This window comes from Pelophylax lessonae (assembly GCF_965119305.1).
Source record: "Pelophylax lessonae genome assembly, chromosome: 5".
In the NCBI taxonomy this organism is placed as follows: Eukaryota; Metazoa; Chordata; class Amphibia; order Anura; family Ranidae; genus Pelophylax; species Pelophylax lessonae.
Window position 1 is genome coordinate 544,866,453 of NC_138772.1, and position 16,165 is coordinate 544,882,617.

Here is a 16,165-nt window from a genome sequence, read left to right on the forward strand (position 1 = left end):
GCAGACTCATCTTTTATTTAATGCTTCACTGATATTTATTACCTTTCCACCAAACCGCATGTACGGTCATAGCGGGGTGACTGCTGAACTACAGGTGAGATCAGGGTCGGGACAAGGAGTGGGCGGGAGGTACTGTTGCCCTGGGTGCAATGGTTTACTGGGTGCAATGGTTTACTGGGTGTAGTATCCTCTAAGCTTGCACATCATAAATGGGGGAGGGGGTGCAGTTTGGCATATTTGCCCTGGGCACTGGGTGACCTTGTCCCAGCACTGGGGGAGATCATACTGGACTGACTGCTGAACTACATGTACAGTCATAGTGGTGTCACTGCTGAACTATAGAGGAGATTATACCTGACTGACTGCTTTACTACGTGTACATGCATAGTGGTGTCACTGCTGAACTATAGGTGAGATCATACCGAGCTGACTGCTGAACTACATGTACAGTCATAGTGGTGTCACTGCTGCTGAATTATAGATGAGATTATACTGGACTGACTGCTGAACTACATGTACAGTCATAGTGGTGTCACTGCTGCTGAATTATAGATGAGATTATACTGGACTGACTGCTGAACTACATGTACAGTCATATAGTGGTGTCACTGCTGAACTATAGGTGAGATCATACCGGGCTGATTGCTGAACTACATGTACAGTCATAGTGGTGTCACTGCTGAACTATAGATGAGATTATATTGGACTGACTACTGAACTACATGTGCAGTCATAGTGGTGTCACTGCTGAACTACATGTACAGTCATAGTGGTGTCACTGCTGAACTACATGTACAGTCATAGTGGTGTCACTGCTGAGCTATAGATGAGATTATACCTGGACTGACTGCTAAACTACATGTACAGTCATAGTGGTGTCACTGTTATATCGGACTGACTACTGAACTACATGTACAGTCATAGTGGTGTCACTGCTGAGCTATTGATGAGATTATACCGGGCTGACTGCTTTACTACGTGTACATGCATAGTGGTGTCACTGCTGAACTATAGGGGAGATCATACCTGACTGCTGAACTACATGTACAGTCATAGTGGTGTCACTGCTGAACTATAGATGAGATTATACTGGACTGACTGCTGAACTACATGTACAGCCATAGTGGTGTCACTGCTGAGCTATTGATGAGATTATACATGTAAAGACATAACAGGGTGACTGCTGAACTACAAGTGAAATCATTACGGACTGACTGCTAAACAATATGTTCAGTCATAGTGAGGTGTCTAAATTACAGCTAAGATCATACAGAACTGATTGCTGAACTACATGTATAGTCCATAGCATTGTGACTGCTGAACTACATATATAGTCATAGCATTGTGACTGCTGAACTACATATATAGTCATAGCATTGTGACTGCTGAACCACATATATAGTCATAGCATTGTGACTGCTGAACTACATGTATAGTCATAGCATTGTGACTGCTGAACCACATATATAGTCATAGCATTGTGACTGCTGAACAACATATATAGTCATAGCATTGTGACTGCTGAACCACAGGTGAAATCATGCCAGACTAACTTACTAAACTGTATGTGCAACCATAGTGGGGGGGATTGCTGAACTATAGGTGAGTTCATACCGGGATGACTGCTGAACAACAAGTACAATCATAGTAGGGTAGGTCAGCCACCTCATCCCTTTAATCCAGGACACATATTAATTACACAGGTTCTAAGGCTAATATAATGCACATAAGGTACTAAGTGAGTTTAATTACCGCCTTAATCAGCCACAGAAGTTGTGTAATTAATATGTGTCCTGGGTTAAAGGAATGAGGTGGCAACTCTACTATGAACTCACCTGTAGTTCAGCAGTCACTATGTCTGTACATGTTCAGTTTGAACTCACATGTAGATCTGAAGACAGCCCAGTATCAGGACCATCTTACCAAATGGGAACGCTGGGAAGTTGCCCGGGGGGCCCCATCTGCCCAGCGACCCATCCCCAGCCAAGCATTAGTCCTGATTTCTGTGTGCATCCCGCCGCCCAACTTAGCAGGTGGCACGCGGCTGTCGGCCCTGCACTGCTGTCAGGCCCCTTGGGCCGTAGAGGGGGAGCCCACAACTGCAGGAATGCCTGTCCGCCTTCACGGGAACAGAAACACACAGGACAGTCGAGTCTGACTCCCATCCGTGTGTGTGTTCACCGGACCCAGCCGCCGAACTTGGAAGCTGTCATTAGCCTGGCACCGCTGTACCAATAAATATCTCCTTATCGATAATTTGCGTTTTTATTCTCGTGGGTGATTGTGTAGGCGGGGCCCCAGTGCACTGCATTGCCCAGGGCCCTTTAATGCTCTTAAGATGGCACTGCCCATTATGAACTTAGCTGTAGTTCAGCAGTCAATTAATATTTTTTACAATGAGAAAATGGTGAATCCTGGGTGAAAGTTGTGTAAGAACACTAATAAACAGACTCCGTAATCTTTGTTAGGTTGGCCATAACCTTTCCGATGTTGCCCAAAATGAAGGCCAGAAATAAGGCTCTGCTGTTCTGGGCTGCCCTGGGCAGGAGGGGGATATCACACCGGGGTGGCTGTTGATCTGGAAGGTCTCTCTGGGATGAGTAACAACACTTTCTTGTCGCTCATGTGCTGCTTCAGTGTGTTAGGAAGGTAAACACGTGAAAGAATGACAGATATCTGTCCATCTGTGGACATCCATACACAGTTTTGATGTTCTTTAGAGTTTATAGGAATTTATTGTTTTTGTGCTCTTTTTGTGCAAATCTCTAATTAAAAATGGGTGCCTACATCCTAAATTGAAGTTATAGTGGAGTTCCGGCCTATTTTGCAACTTTAGTGATTCCTGGAGTGCTCGCTATGCTGATCAACAATTGGGCATTTTCAATTTTTTTCGGGGGTCCCTTATCTTATTTTCAGGGCATTTTTGATTGTACTTCCTCCTTCTCCCCCCTCTGTGGCCTTGGCCACCGACATCACTTCCGCCTTTGTATTGCATCCTGGGAGCTGTTTGTCATCACTCCCAGGAGGCTGGAATCAGGAAGAACTCCCAGAACACTCCCTGGAATCAGGAAGGAGGACACAGCAAATTACACTGCGGCTTCAGATGCCCACATCCAAGATGGCCGCGCCCAGACAGCATTTTTAAAAGTACGATTTTGACTAAAATTCAATACTGTACACCCTGTAAGTATGAGAATAGCGGTTCTGTAAAGGGCGATGGATTAGTATTATAGGGGTATTTTTAGTTAAAAAAGGTATTTGAGGCTGGAATTCTGCTTTAAGAATACAAGAAAAGGGGAGGGGCTTGAGTATGTTCCTGGTACCATTAGACACATTTCAGAACATATAAAATAAAATAAAAAAATGTATTCTAAAAATATACAAAATGACAACAAAAAAAAAAAAGGATATTCATTAAAAAGTTACACCCATTAGTGGCTCAACTGTGCTTTATATTTTGTGTCGATGGTAATGTATACAAATGGAGGCACATTTAGCAAATACTCAACATGTTTCACGATTGCCCGCTTCTTCAGGGTTTTTAGGGGCGAGAAAAGGAATTTTTATATAACAAGAAATTAATAATATTCAGTATCAGAACAATTTAAACATTTAAACCTTACACGAAAGTATACAATCGAAAATGGGCTGTAGAAAAGTCACTCGGACACCTCCCCCAGGGCGTGGGTGCATAAAGAATGGAAAATTAGCCAAAAGTTACGGGCGCCGGTAACATTCCCCCGGGCGAGTGTGGGAGCAGACAGGGGCCACAGAAACCTACAAAAGTGCATACTTTTGTGTAATGTTTATATGTTTTAAACTATTCTTATACTGATTATTTTACATTTCTTGTTATAGAAAAATGTCTTTCCCCACCCCTGAAACTCCTGAAGAAGCGGGTAACCGCAAAACATGTTGAGCATTGGCTAACTATGCATCCATTTGTATACATTACCATCTTGTACCAATTGGACACAATATATAAAGCATAGTTGAGCCACTTTAATGGGTGTAATGGTTTAATGAATATCCTTAAACTATTTTGTGTAAACACTTTGTCATTTTGTATATTCTTGTAATAAAAATGATTTTTATTATATGTAGCAAGGTTTCCAGGCCTATGGCCTGATGTGGGTCTGCCATTAGTACCGGAATCCTCTCCAGCCCATGTGAGCTGAGTCCCCAGGTGCGACAATTGAGAAAGTGACAACTCCGGCATCTTTGTTTTGTGGTTTTTATTGTAAATTAAGAGGATGGGAGAAGGGAATGAGTGGGATACTCCTCTTGGCTTGAACTAATTACAATTGGGACTTGATCCTGGAAAAATGCCCGTCGGCGCCTCCTTGACGCCAGCCGGCGCCAGCCAACGCTCACTGACTCTGAGAACACTCTGTAAAACAGAGGAAGTGTTGAATCCCCAACTTATAGTCCTGTAGATCCAAGACTGAGAACTGTAGAACTCCTGACACTGCTGTGCTGTGTGAGTCACCAAATATTTTCCCCAGCTTGGTACAGCTTGAGGTAGTATGTTGTAGAACTCTGTGTAACTGTCACTGTACTGATACCCTCTGCCCAATTCAGGGCCCAGACTGCAGGTGCCCCCTTTGACCGTGAACTCTTCAGGGTCCACTGACTATGTACCCCCTTTGTAACTTCAGGGTCCTCAACCTAGGTACCCCCTTTACCGCTAGCTGACACTGGATCCCAGAACCTCTCCCGGAGTGGTCCCCTCTGACTCTAGGCAGACCCCCAGGGGCAATCCTCAGTACTCACGACCTGTGTAGGCTTTCCTGGGACTGGACCCCTCTCTCTCTCCACAGGCTCTCGGCACACCGGATCCCCTCAGCTCAGCTCAGCACTCTCTGGAAACTCAGGCGACACCCCGAGACATCCACCTTCCTCAGACAGGAGGAGAGACAGCTGCACTCTCCTTCCTGGGACTCTGCTCCCGCCAACGACAACCTGTCACGCACCCAAACTTATACCCACTCCCAGAATCCTTTACAAGCTGGGATGTGTCCCCTGATTGGGCTTCCCACACTGCCCTATGAGAAGCCTCTCACAGGAGCCAGTGGGGATACTTCTCCCTGCAGTAGGCACATCTGGAAGCCCTGACACCCTACCTAACAAATCACAGCCCTGCTGTTAGGCAGACAAGGCCCACGATATCTTACCTAGCACCTACCTGTAGGGTGCTACATATATATGGTCCAAAATGTGTCTAATGGTACCAGGAAAATCCACAAGCCCCTCCCCAGTTCCTTAGAGTTTATCTGTTAGATCACCAAAATTTTCAAAGAGGCAGAACCCATTGGCTATACATATAGCAGATTATTCAGGTAGGTTCTCCTACTACTGTACAGAGCAAATTTTGCTGATATTTAAAGGTGGCCATACATATAGCAATTTGTGATCAAGCAATATCGAAAATATCAAGCAATGCAACAATGTATTGTTCTGCTCAACTGAAAACATCGAATGAAGATATGATCTATCAGCTATGAGTTGTCCAATCATCTTGGCAGAATCAGAATTGAGAGTTCACTAAATCTATTGAATGGAGAATCTTGAGATTTTAATTCAATTCCATCATTTTAGTCACAGTGAATGATCAAGTGTATGATCATAGTGACCACCTTAATAGATCAGATCTGTGTCCGGTTTTAGATGACTAAACCTTTGCCTGGTAATTTCCCTGTTGTCTATGTCTAGGTGAAAGCCCTGTGGCTGACTGAAACAATTTTGGCCATAAAAGTACTAATTAGCACAGCACCAATGGTCATGGCTTCTTCCAGACAGGATAAGGGGTCCCAACACACCTCCATGCTTCTTCTGTGTACACTAATATTTGCTGACATTTGGCCTTCCTATTTTTGACCGCAGGGAAAATGGCGCCTGGGAAGCGACTCCTGAACCTGGAGACCATGAACCAGGCGGTCCTGAATGTTAAGGTCCCAATTCTGGGGTCAGTGTCAGCCCGAGCAGTGGAGATGCAGAAGGAGATCAATCAGGTATGAGAATGGATAGGTGAGATTATTGCCTGGGGTAAGATTGAAATATGAATTAAATATGTGAATTTCTGGACACACTTAGACTCAGTAATTGTTCAGTAATGGCTCCACCCAACATAAAAACTCCCCCTTTTAGGATTTATCCTTTACAGGCTCAGTAATGGCTCCTCCTGTGAGGATTTATTCTGAATAGGCTTAGTAATGTTTCCTCTGATGAGGATTTATCCTGTATACGTAGGCTCAGTAGTGGCCCCATTCAACCTGAAAGCTCCCCCTTTGAGGATTATTCCTGTAAAGGCTTTGTAATGGCTCTACCCAGCATAAAGGCTCCTCCTCTGAGGATGTATCCTATACAGGCTTTGTAATGGCTCCACCCACCCAGCATAAAGGCTCCCCCTATGATCATTTATCCTGGGAAGACTCAGTAATGGATCCACCCAGCATAAAGGCTCCTTCTCTGAGGATTTATCCTGTTCAGGATTTGTAATGGCTTCACCCAACATAAAGGCTCCTCCTATGAGGATTTATCCTGGATAGGCTCAATAATGGCTCCACCCAGCATAAAGGCTCCTCTGAGGATTTATCCTGTACTAGTTTTGTAATGACTCCAACCAACATTATGGCTCCTCCTATGAGGATTTATCCTGCACAGGCTCAGTAATAGCTCCTCCTATGAGGATTTATTCTGTACGGGCTCAGTAGTGGCTCCATTTAACATAAAGGCTCCCCCTATGAGAATTGAAACTACACAGGCCGTGTAATAGTTCCAACAAACAAAATGACTCCTCCTATGAGGATTTATTTTTTTACAGGCTCAGTAATGGCTTCACAAAACATTAAGGCTCCTCCTATGAGGATTTATCCTGTATCCCATATGGAAGAAAAATATATTTTCAATATATTTAGGGAACAATTTTTAGAAATATATTAAATATGGCCAAAATTGTAGCATTTCAAATATATTTCCAATATATTTGGGGGAAAAATTTATTTTTTTAAAAATATATTTTTAATATATTTTTCTTCCATGTGGGTAGGCTCAGTAATGGTTCCACACAACATTAAGGCTCCGCCAATATGGATTTATACTGTAAAAAAGGCTCAGTAGTGGTTGTATTCAACATACAGCCTCCTCCTATGAGGATTTATCCTTTATAGGCTCAGTAATAGTTCTACACAACATTTAGGCTTCACCTACGAGGAATTATCCTGAATAGGCTCAGTAATAGCTCCTCCTATGAGGATGTATCCTGTACAAGCTCAGTAGTGGCTCCATTTCAACATAAAGGGTCTTCCTATAAGGATTTATCCTCTAGGCTCAGCAGGGCTCCACCCAACGTTAAGGCTCCTCCTATAAAGATTTATCATGTATGGACTCGGTAATGGCTCCTCCTATGAGGATTCATCCTATACAGACTCAGTAGTGGCTTAATTTAATATAAAGGCTCCTCCTATGGGAATTTATTGTGCATAGGCTCCGTAATGGCTTCTCATATGAGGATTCATCCTGTACTAGCTCAGTAGTGGCTTCCTTCAACATAAAGGCTCCTCCAATAAGGATTTATCCTGTACAGGCTTTGTAATTGCCTCACCCAGCATAAAGGCTCCTCCTAATAAGATTTATACTTTACAGGTTTTGTAATGGCTCCGCTCAGCGCAAACACTCTTTCAGTGAGGATTTTCCTGTATAGGATCAGTAAAGGCTCCACCCAGCATTAAAGTTCCTCCTATGGGGATTTATCCTCTACCCAGCATAAAGGCTCATCCTAATAGGATTTATCCTGTACAGGCTTTGTAATGGCTCCACTCAGCACAAAGGCTCTTCCAATGGCGATTTGCCTATATAGGCTCAGTAAACGCTCCACCCACCATAAAAGTTCCTCCTATTTATTAATTTCTCCACTTAACATGAAGGCTCCTTCTGTGAGGATTTATCCTGTCACAAGTTAAACTCCTGTGTCTATTTTACTACACATGCTGTGCCAATTTTGAGGTATTCCCACCATCCCTGCACTGACTTCCTAGATATGCACACCTATTGTGCCCATTATGAGGGGTTCCCACCATCCCTGTGCTGACTTCCTGGGTCTGTACTCCTGCTTTACCTATTACGATGGGTTCCCACCATCCCTATACTGACTTCTTGGGTCTGCACACCTGATGTGCCCACATACAGGTTGACAGGAACACCAAAAACTTCCAATTAGGCAAAAACAGAGCCAGGAATTTTTAAAGTGAGATCTTCCTAAAGGAGTCATAAAAAAAAGTTAGGTTACACCTATCCCCCAGGTTCCACCTGTAGCTGACATATCACGATTATGGTAAGGATCAGTATTTGTGGTTGAATAACACCAATCACCCCACTGTGTCCATCCCCTAAAACATAACAGAGCAGGGAGGGCAGTGTGTTTATATGGAAGCAGAGGGACCCTTTCCAAGAAATGTCCACAGGGATCATTCAAGAGATTATTATTGTAAAGAGTTTCTGTAACATCTAAATATTCTCTTTTCTTCTGTAGGGGATTATCAAGCCATTCGGTAACGTCACAAAATGCCATTTTGGGGACCAGCAGGCCATGGGGCTTAAACCGCGCACCTTTCTGAGACAGGTGAGGGGACGGCGCTGGTACTGATCAACACCCGCCAATCATGTCACAGATCAATTCACTGGCACGAGGGACATTTTTTTATTACCAAGCTTGCCACACTCCCAGTCCATCACCATTAATACATGTAATGTACATAGTTCATTCCCCCCCCCCCCCAAATTCCCTGGGTGAGGGACACCTTTTATCACCAATCTTGCTACACTTCTGGTCTTTCACCGATCAATTACACGGTTATTCCTCCAAAATTCCTGGGGTGAAGGAGTCCAGTTAGGGTAAGGATCAGTATATGTGGGCGAATATCACCCATCACCCCACTGTGTCCATCCCCTAAAACATAACAGAGCAGGGAGGGCAGTGTGTCTATATCACCAATCTTGCTACTCTTCTGGTCTTTCACCGATCAATTACACGATTATTCCTCCAAAATTCCTGGGGTGAAGGAGTCCATTTATCGCCATCCTGCAAACTCCCAGTCTCTACCGATCAATACAATGCATGCAGCCCAGTCCTCCTAACTTCCTAGGGTGCTGCAAACCATTTATTGCCAACCTGCCGAACTCCCAGTCAGTCACTGATCAACGTACTGTACACAACTCATTCCTCCTGATTTCTTGGAATGAAGGACACCTTTTTTTCACCAAACTGCCAAACTCCCAGGTCCATCACCAATAAATACACTTGCCTCCTATGAGGATTTGTTCTGCATAGGCTCAGTAATGGGTCCTCCAATGAGGATTTGTCCTGTACAGACTCAATAGTTGCTTCTTTCAACATACTGGCTCCTCCAATGAGGATTTATCCTACACAGGCTTCGTAATGGCTCCACTCAGCACAAAAGCTCTTCCAATGGGGATTTCCCTATATAGGCTCCACTCAGCATAAAAGTTCCTCCTATGAGGAGGGATTCCTCCTATTTATCCTGTACAAGCTCCATAGTTTTTCTACTCAACGTATAGGCTTCTCCCGTTAGGACTTAACCTGCCAGAAGTTAAAGAGGGGAGGGAGGTATTCCTGGTATTTGTAATCCACTTGATGGACAGTTGCAAAGGTGGGAAGAGGCATGTGCACTCTTTTACAGGCCTAAAAATACTTACCAACATTATGGTTTCTACAGTAAATCCCAGGACACTGATAATCCCACTCATGGTTCGCATTTCATCTGCTCACCTCGGGTGTGCCCAAATTATGCCCACTTTACTGATTTGTCCTGTACAGACCCTGCTTCTATGAAGGGACAGCCCATCATGCCCATTTCACGGGTTGGTCGCTCCTAGACTCTGCCTCTAAATATGCTGGGAGCACCCACTTTTAGCCTCAATCCCCTCAATTAAAGCCTTTTTGAGTTACTGCAAATGAAAAGGGACAACTTTTTTTCACCAACCTGCCAAACTCCCAGGTCCATCACCAATGAATGCACTCTACACAGCGCATTCCTTCCAATGTCCCGGTGCAAGGGAAACCTTTAATCTCCAACCTACCACATTTCTGATCCATCACCAATCAGTGTGTAGGCAGAGCCAAAGAAAGCATGAGAATAATGTTTCATTCCCGGGTACCACTAAGAGGGCCCTTGCCCTAGTTTCACGTAAGAGTGAGTCCCCACTCCTGGCGGGAGCAAAAAGAGTGTACATTCTCCAGTTAATGTACAATATCATGCCCGCCACCTCCCCCCACATTCTTCCTGGCTGAGCCAGGTACCAGTTCCAAGGATAGGCCATGGATAAGAGGTGATACTGGTTAATTTCAAAGCTTTACTTTTACAACTTCAGGGCACACATAGTGGTCACCAGCACATTCTCAGGTTGGGCTCTCTCTGTCTTGTGACCAATTTCATCCTATCTAGGGCACCAGGGAGTTTCCAGGTATGCCCCACCTGGGGAATTTAAACCACTGGAAAATCTATCTTTGCGTAAAGGGCCCCACCAAGTCCCATGGGGGCCAGCTTTAGAGATTAAAGTGGAACTAAACATTAACTATTTTTAATCCCTACGCTGCTAGCATTTTTCTTTACATTTCTTCAGTTTCTTCCTAGTGTCTAGTCTAGGCCGAAATGATGTCATACATCCCAGGAGTCTTCATGGACATTTTTTTTAAATTTCATATGGAAGAGAGGAGGAGTCTTCAGGAGGCGAGGAGAGGCTTTCTCAGCCAAACACACCCTCCTACCTGCATGCCTGAGCTAAAGGCAGATAGAGTCCAGAAAGTAAATGCTACACGAACCATCTGCCTTAACTCAGGATGGCTACGGCTAGAAAAGCTAGGGGTGTTTGTTCTGTTCCTGTGAGCTGTGTGAAGGGGGGGGGGGGGGCGTGTCTCTTCCCTCCAATCAGAGTTCTTCTCACTGAGCCCTGCAGAGTGGGACTTCAGCTCTCCATCCCCTTTTTTCTGAACTGTCAGAAAAACTTTATACATTCTGCACTTTGAATGGTTGTAGAGAAGAGAAGACTGCAGATAAACAGGTACAACTTATGTAGGAGGATTTGTTTCATCTCTGCGTATCACCTGAGGCCAGTGACTTCACTGGGTATATATAAGGATTTACTAGCACTTTAAGTTCCATATTATCTCCAGGCTCCTTAGACTCTCCTCCTAAACTAAATTCTTACAACCCAGGGCATTTATATCTAAGAGGAAGGCACCACCTATTGGCCAAACTGAGAATTGTACTAACACCCTCTACTATTGTACTATACATAGCCCTTTCCTCCTGATTTCCTACGAGGGACACCATTTATCACCAAACCAACAAATTCCCAGTTCATCACCAATCATTGCACACAGCTCTTTCTTTTAAACTTCCTGGGATGCCTTTTTGGCACCAACCTTCCTGTTACGGTCGGGGTCAGGCTTGGAGACCAGTAGCTATAGCAGTAAAAAGGCTCCCACTGACCAGCAGGACAGGTATACAAGTAGGTTACCCTGGCAGATGACACGGGCTCACCTGAGGTGCAGGGTCTAAGCACTAACTGGTGTTCACTAGAGCTCCTGATGGGGGAGTTGGGTTTTGCATTGTGCTGGCATAAGGTCGCACCCCTCAGGATCGTCCCACCAGGGGGTGAGCAAGCTGGGGTCCAGTAGCAGATATAGCAGGTAGGGGTCAAGCAGAACCGTAGTCAGTAACAAGCCAAAGGTCCATAACAAGTGGTAGTGGAGATAAGGACAGCTGCAGATAGGCATAGGAGCGAGATATCGGCTGGAGAAAGCACAATAATCTGGCAAACAGGAAGTACAGAGACATGGCATAAATCAAGAAGGTCATGGAAGGAGTAAAAAGTTCAAGGTTCAATAGAAACAAGACACAAGACAAGAAAGACCAAAGGATCAGGCAGATGCCCAGCATCTCAGATGGCTCAGCAAGAAGAGCCACTGCCAGACACAGCAGAGGTTGTATGTTTGGATCCTGGTCCTGACAATGCCATGCTCCTTATCAACCAATGCAGTGTACACAGTTCATTTTATCCTGACTTCCCAGGATGAGGGACACCTTTTATCCCCAACCTACCACACTCCTAATCCATCACCAATCAATGCACTTTACATGGCTCATTCCTCCTGAATTTCCAGGGTGGGGGACAACTTTTATTGCTGACCTGGTCCAAACTCGGAGTCCATCACTGATTTATTAAAGCCTAAGCCTGCCATCGACTATCAATGCTGGAAGGGAGGGGTTTCTTGAGCCTACCGCTGACCACCAATGCGGGGGGCTTATTATTACCACCACCAATGAAGGGGGCGATTTTTGCAGCCACTGACACCAATGTTGGGCCTTTTTTTTACCCCCACGCTACAAGTTATACATTTTTTTTCAACGCCATGCCCCAAAGGTGTTCTTCTTGATACTTTCAAGTTGGCCTCCTATTTTCACATATTGGTAACTATACAGGAGATTGTGTCCCTGAATTCCCGCATATCAGACAGGTTGATATGCAAAGTTTTCAATCCCTGCATAAAGTTGCACCCGTATTTACAGCTGTTTCTGTCTGCTCTTTATCGCCCAATTCTGCTCCCACCCCCTAGCATGCATGATAATTAATTTCCCATAAGTATTTCTGAAAATAATTTAAATATCAATATGTATCATGTCACTACCTGCTAACAGTAATGTCACCTCGCTCTCTCTGTCCGTAGGTGACCGCTCTGTGTACCTACCCAGACCTATTGGACACTGATCACTTTGCAGAGGACGCTAAGCATCGGGCCCAGGAGATCTTGAAGAACTTGGATAATGGATCAGTGGGTGAGTGTGGGGCCTCCGGGAATATTGTCTGTCTAGGGCACTTTTTAGATGCATTACTGCAGCATTTAAATAAAGGTAAACACAGAGAGTGATGAAGTTATTTAGTTTCTATGTTGCTGTACACACTGCACTTTTTTATTACTTTTTTGCATCACCTCAATACAACCAAAAAATACATCACTTCTGGTTTACGAGATGACCTCACTGGCTCCGCCCCGATGCGTTTCATCACAGCCACATGACTTCCTTGACTGTATTGAGGTGATGTCGATGCCTTAGCATCTCAAAGCATAACTCCACTTTTGTTTGAGAAAAAACATTTCCCTCTGGGTGATCTTTGTATATTACAAGGTTTTTTAACAAACTTTGTTGCAGATTTCTAATGGGAGTGGTTTCTTAATTATCAACCAGCTGCACGCCTGCAGGGCTCTAATGAGGAAAGCTGCATGTCTCTTTAGACATGATTTCCAATTGGAAGTATCCCACCAAAAATGACATTTTAGTTGCAGGGGATGCCTGAAATCTGACTTGTAACTTAGTACAGACTTTTGGGAAAGACTTACACCCTGTAAGGGAGCTATACATGCAGTTTTAAGCTACCGTATATACTCGAGTATAAGCCGATACAAATATAAGGGGGAAGTCCCCCTCCCCACCTGGACCTCTCTTTGTAGAGGAAGACCCTGAGCCCATGTGCTCATCCAATATAAATACAGACACCCAGCATGCATTGGGGCTCATCCCCTTTTAATTGGCCAGGGCTGTAGCCAGTCACTATGGGATTTTTCACACATCCATCCTTACTCCTGTTTGCTCATTACGCAATAAACAGTCCAGGGGATTTGGTTTTAGATTTATTGTGGCACTTGGATGGGAGAAGGGAATAGTGGGATACTCCAAATTGAACTAGGTTATTTGTGGAAGCAGACACACTGCTTTGACCATACTGCCACTTGTATGGAAGAAATAAGTCTTCTTGCTCTCTCTAGCAGCAGACTTGATGGAACTACATTATCTTTCGGAAACTCTCTATCATCCCCTTGACTGACACCCATCCACTGACTCTTCTAGCAAGAGGGGTGGCCCTCACAAGACAGGCCCCATGACACAGATCTGCACTCACTGTAGGCAGAATCAGATCCTTTCCAGTGTCTCCCTTCCAGTCAGCTCTGCATGACCTCCGGGTTCAGCTCCTCTCTGATTCTCAGGCCCTCAGGTTGACCACCTGAGGCTGCATGGCAACTTCTACAGAGGAGGGGCAGCAGCCCCCTCCCTCCGGGACCCCGCTCTCAAGCTGAATGACCTTGAGCACATGTTCCCTTGGAATTTATACAGTATCCCAGCATGCACCGAAGGATTTCCAAATGATCCCTTGTGGGTGGTTTGTGCTCACAAGGCTCCTGATGCACCAATGGCAACCTTCCTCAGTAGTACCAGACAGGATCTGTGGACATCCTCCATGCTTCAGTGTTTCAGGCCCTCAGTTTGCCCACCTGAGGCCACATGGCAGCCTGCATTGAGAAGGAGTGGAAGTCCCCCTCCCCACCTGGACCTCTCTTTGTAGAGGAAGACCCTGGTCCCATGTGCTCATCCAATAGAAATACAGACACCCAGCATGCATTGGCGCTCATCCCCTTTTAATTGGCCAGGGCTGTATGGACATTCATGTTCTCATCTGCCTGGTTTCCTCCCACTGTCCAGTACATTCCATAACTACTAGACCAGTGTGAAACTTCTCAAGACAGCATGAGCAGCACCAGAGCACATTGAGCAGACTCTACTAAGCAATCACAGCCTCTGTTAAGCAAACCGCACATTCATTTACCTACTGTCTCTCTGTTAGGCAGAGAAACCAAAAACTATACACACTCACTCTAGCAACTACTTAGGAGGGCTCTCCAGCTGAATGACCTTGAGCACATGTTCCCTTGGAATTTATACAGTATCCCAGCATGCACTGAGGCACTTGCCTCTACCAATCACCAGGATTATACTAAATGCCTGTGCACTCATTTGTCAGGTTTCCTCCCACTGCCCAATATGCCTCCCTATTGGACCAGTCTGAAACACTACAGACAAGCTGAGCTGCACCTGAGCACCATGGGCAGACCTTACTAACAGATCCTGCTCTCAGGTAGGCAGAGAGCAATATAAATTGACTCTCTCGTCTAGCACCTACCTAGGAGGGTGCTACATCACAAAGCTCAAATCTGGTTTCTTGAACATGACATTGAGGCGACTGTACTCCAATGGCCTCCATGCTTACCAGATCTCAATCCAATACAGCACCATTGGGATGTGGGAGATTCACATCATGGATGTGCAGTCGACAAATCTGCAGCAACTGCGTGATGCTATTATGTCATGATGGACCAAAATCTCTGAGGAAAGTTTCCAACACCTTGTTGAATCTATGCCACGAAGAATTAAAGCAGTTCTGAAGGCAAAAGGGGGCCTAACCTAGCACTAGCAAGGTTTACCAGTGACCGGTGAGTGTATATAAAGTCACATTGCCGAACTAATTATAAAACACGCAATCAAATATTGTGACACGATGCAATAAACGTGAGAATAAAGAATGGAGGATAAAAAGTGAAAAATACAAAGAACAGTCCCAATGTGTCCAAATCAGACTTCACCAATGTACAAATGAAGAGATAAGTCTTGTAAGTCTGGATGTTTGCAACACCACTGTGCACCACCACCTGAGATGAAGGGGACTCTTACCGGAACCCCAGGACCCTTTATATCAAAATAGTAATATGCGCATAGAATTTGTATGTGTCGCCTCTGGGGAACCTGATATTACCTCCATATCTCCATACACAATCAATGAAATCTTCCATCAAGTGTCCCAGAGCAATGGACCATACCATAAAAGAGAATCAGGGAAAACTCTCATAGCGTGAAACTGTATAAATCTTTTTATTATTGTAAAAAAAGAAAAAAAAAAGGACCACTCACAATGTTAAAAATCTAAAATCACAAATACAATACAAATATCCAAGGAATTGCATCCATGCTTAAAATGAGCGTTGTGACATCATAAGCTTAAGCTCTGTCCTACGCATTTCGTCACAACTGATGTTATCGGGGGCACGGACACTGGTGACGCGTCAATAAATTGTTTATTCAAGAGGGAAATGTCCCACATATTAATGAGTAATAAAACCAAGCCTTGTTTTGGTTTTAAAGTGGCTGAATTACATTTTCTATTTACAAACGGTACATATTTGAACATGTTTTGAATTTAAAGGATTGACATATACGGTATATATACAGTATATATAGATATATAGAAAGAGAGC

At 44.4% G+C, this 16,165-nt stretch overlaps 1 protein-coding gene across 5 annotated transcripts in view; it reads left to right on the forward strand.

The window, feature by feature from the left end:
- Positions 1–386: 386 nt before the first annotated feature.
- LOC309555394 (alanine aminotransferase 2-like) overlaps positions 387–16,165 on the forward strand; it is a 41,501-nt gene continuing 25,722 nt past the window's right edge. The window contains exons 1-4 of one of the 5 annotated variants that reach the window (XM_082257409.1): positions 387–410; positions 5,884–6,011; positions 8,531–8,620; positions 12,749–12,857. In XM_082257409.1, coding sequence (XP_082113535.1) covers positions 5,889–6,011; positions 8,531–8,620; positions 12,749–12,857 — 322 coding nt within the window. In that variant the 5' untranslated portion in view covers positions 387–410; positions 5,884–5,888. The other 4 variants (XM_082257408.1, XM_082257406.1, XM_082257405.1 and 1 more) reach the window with 4 other exon arrangements.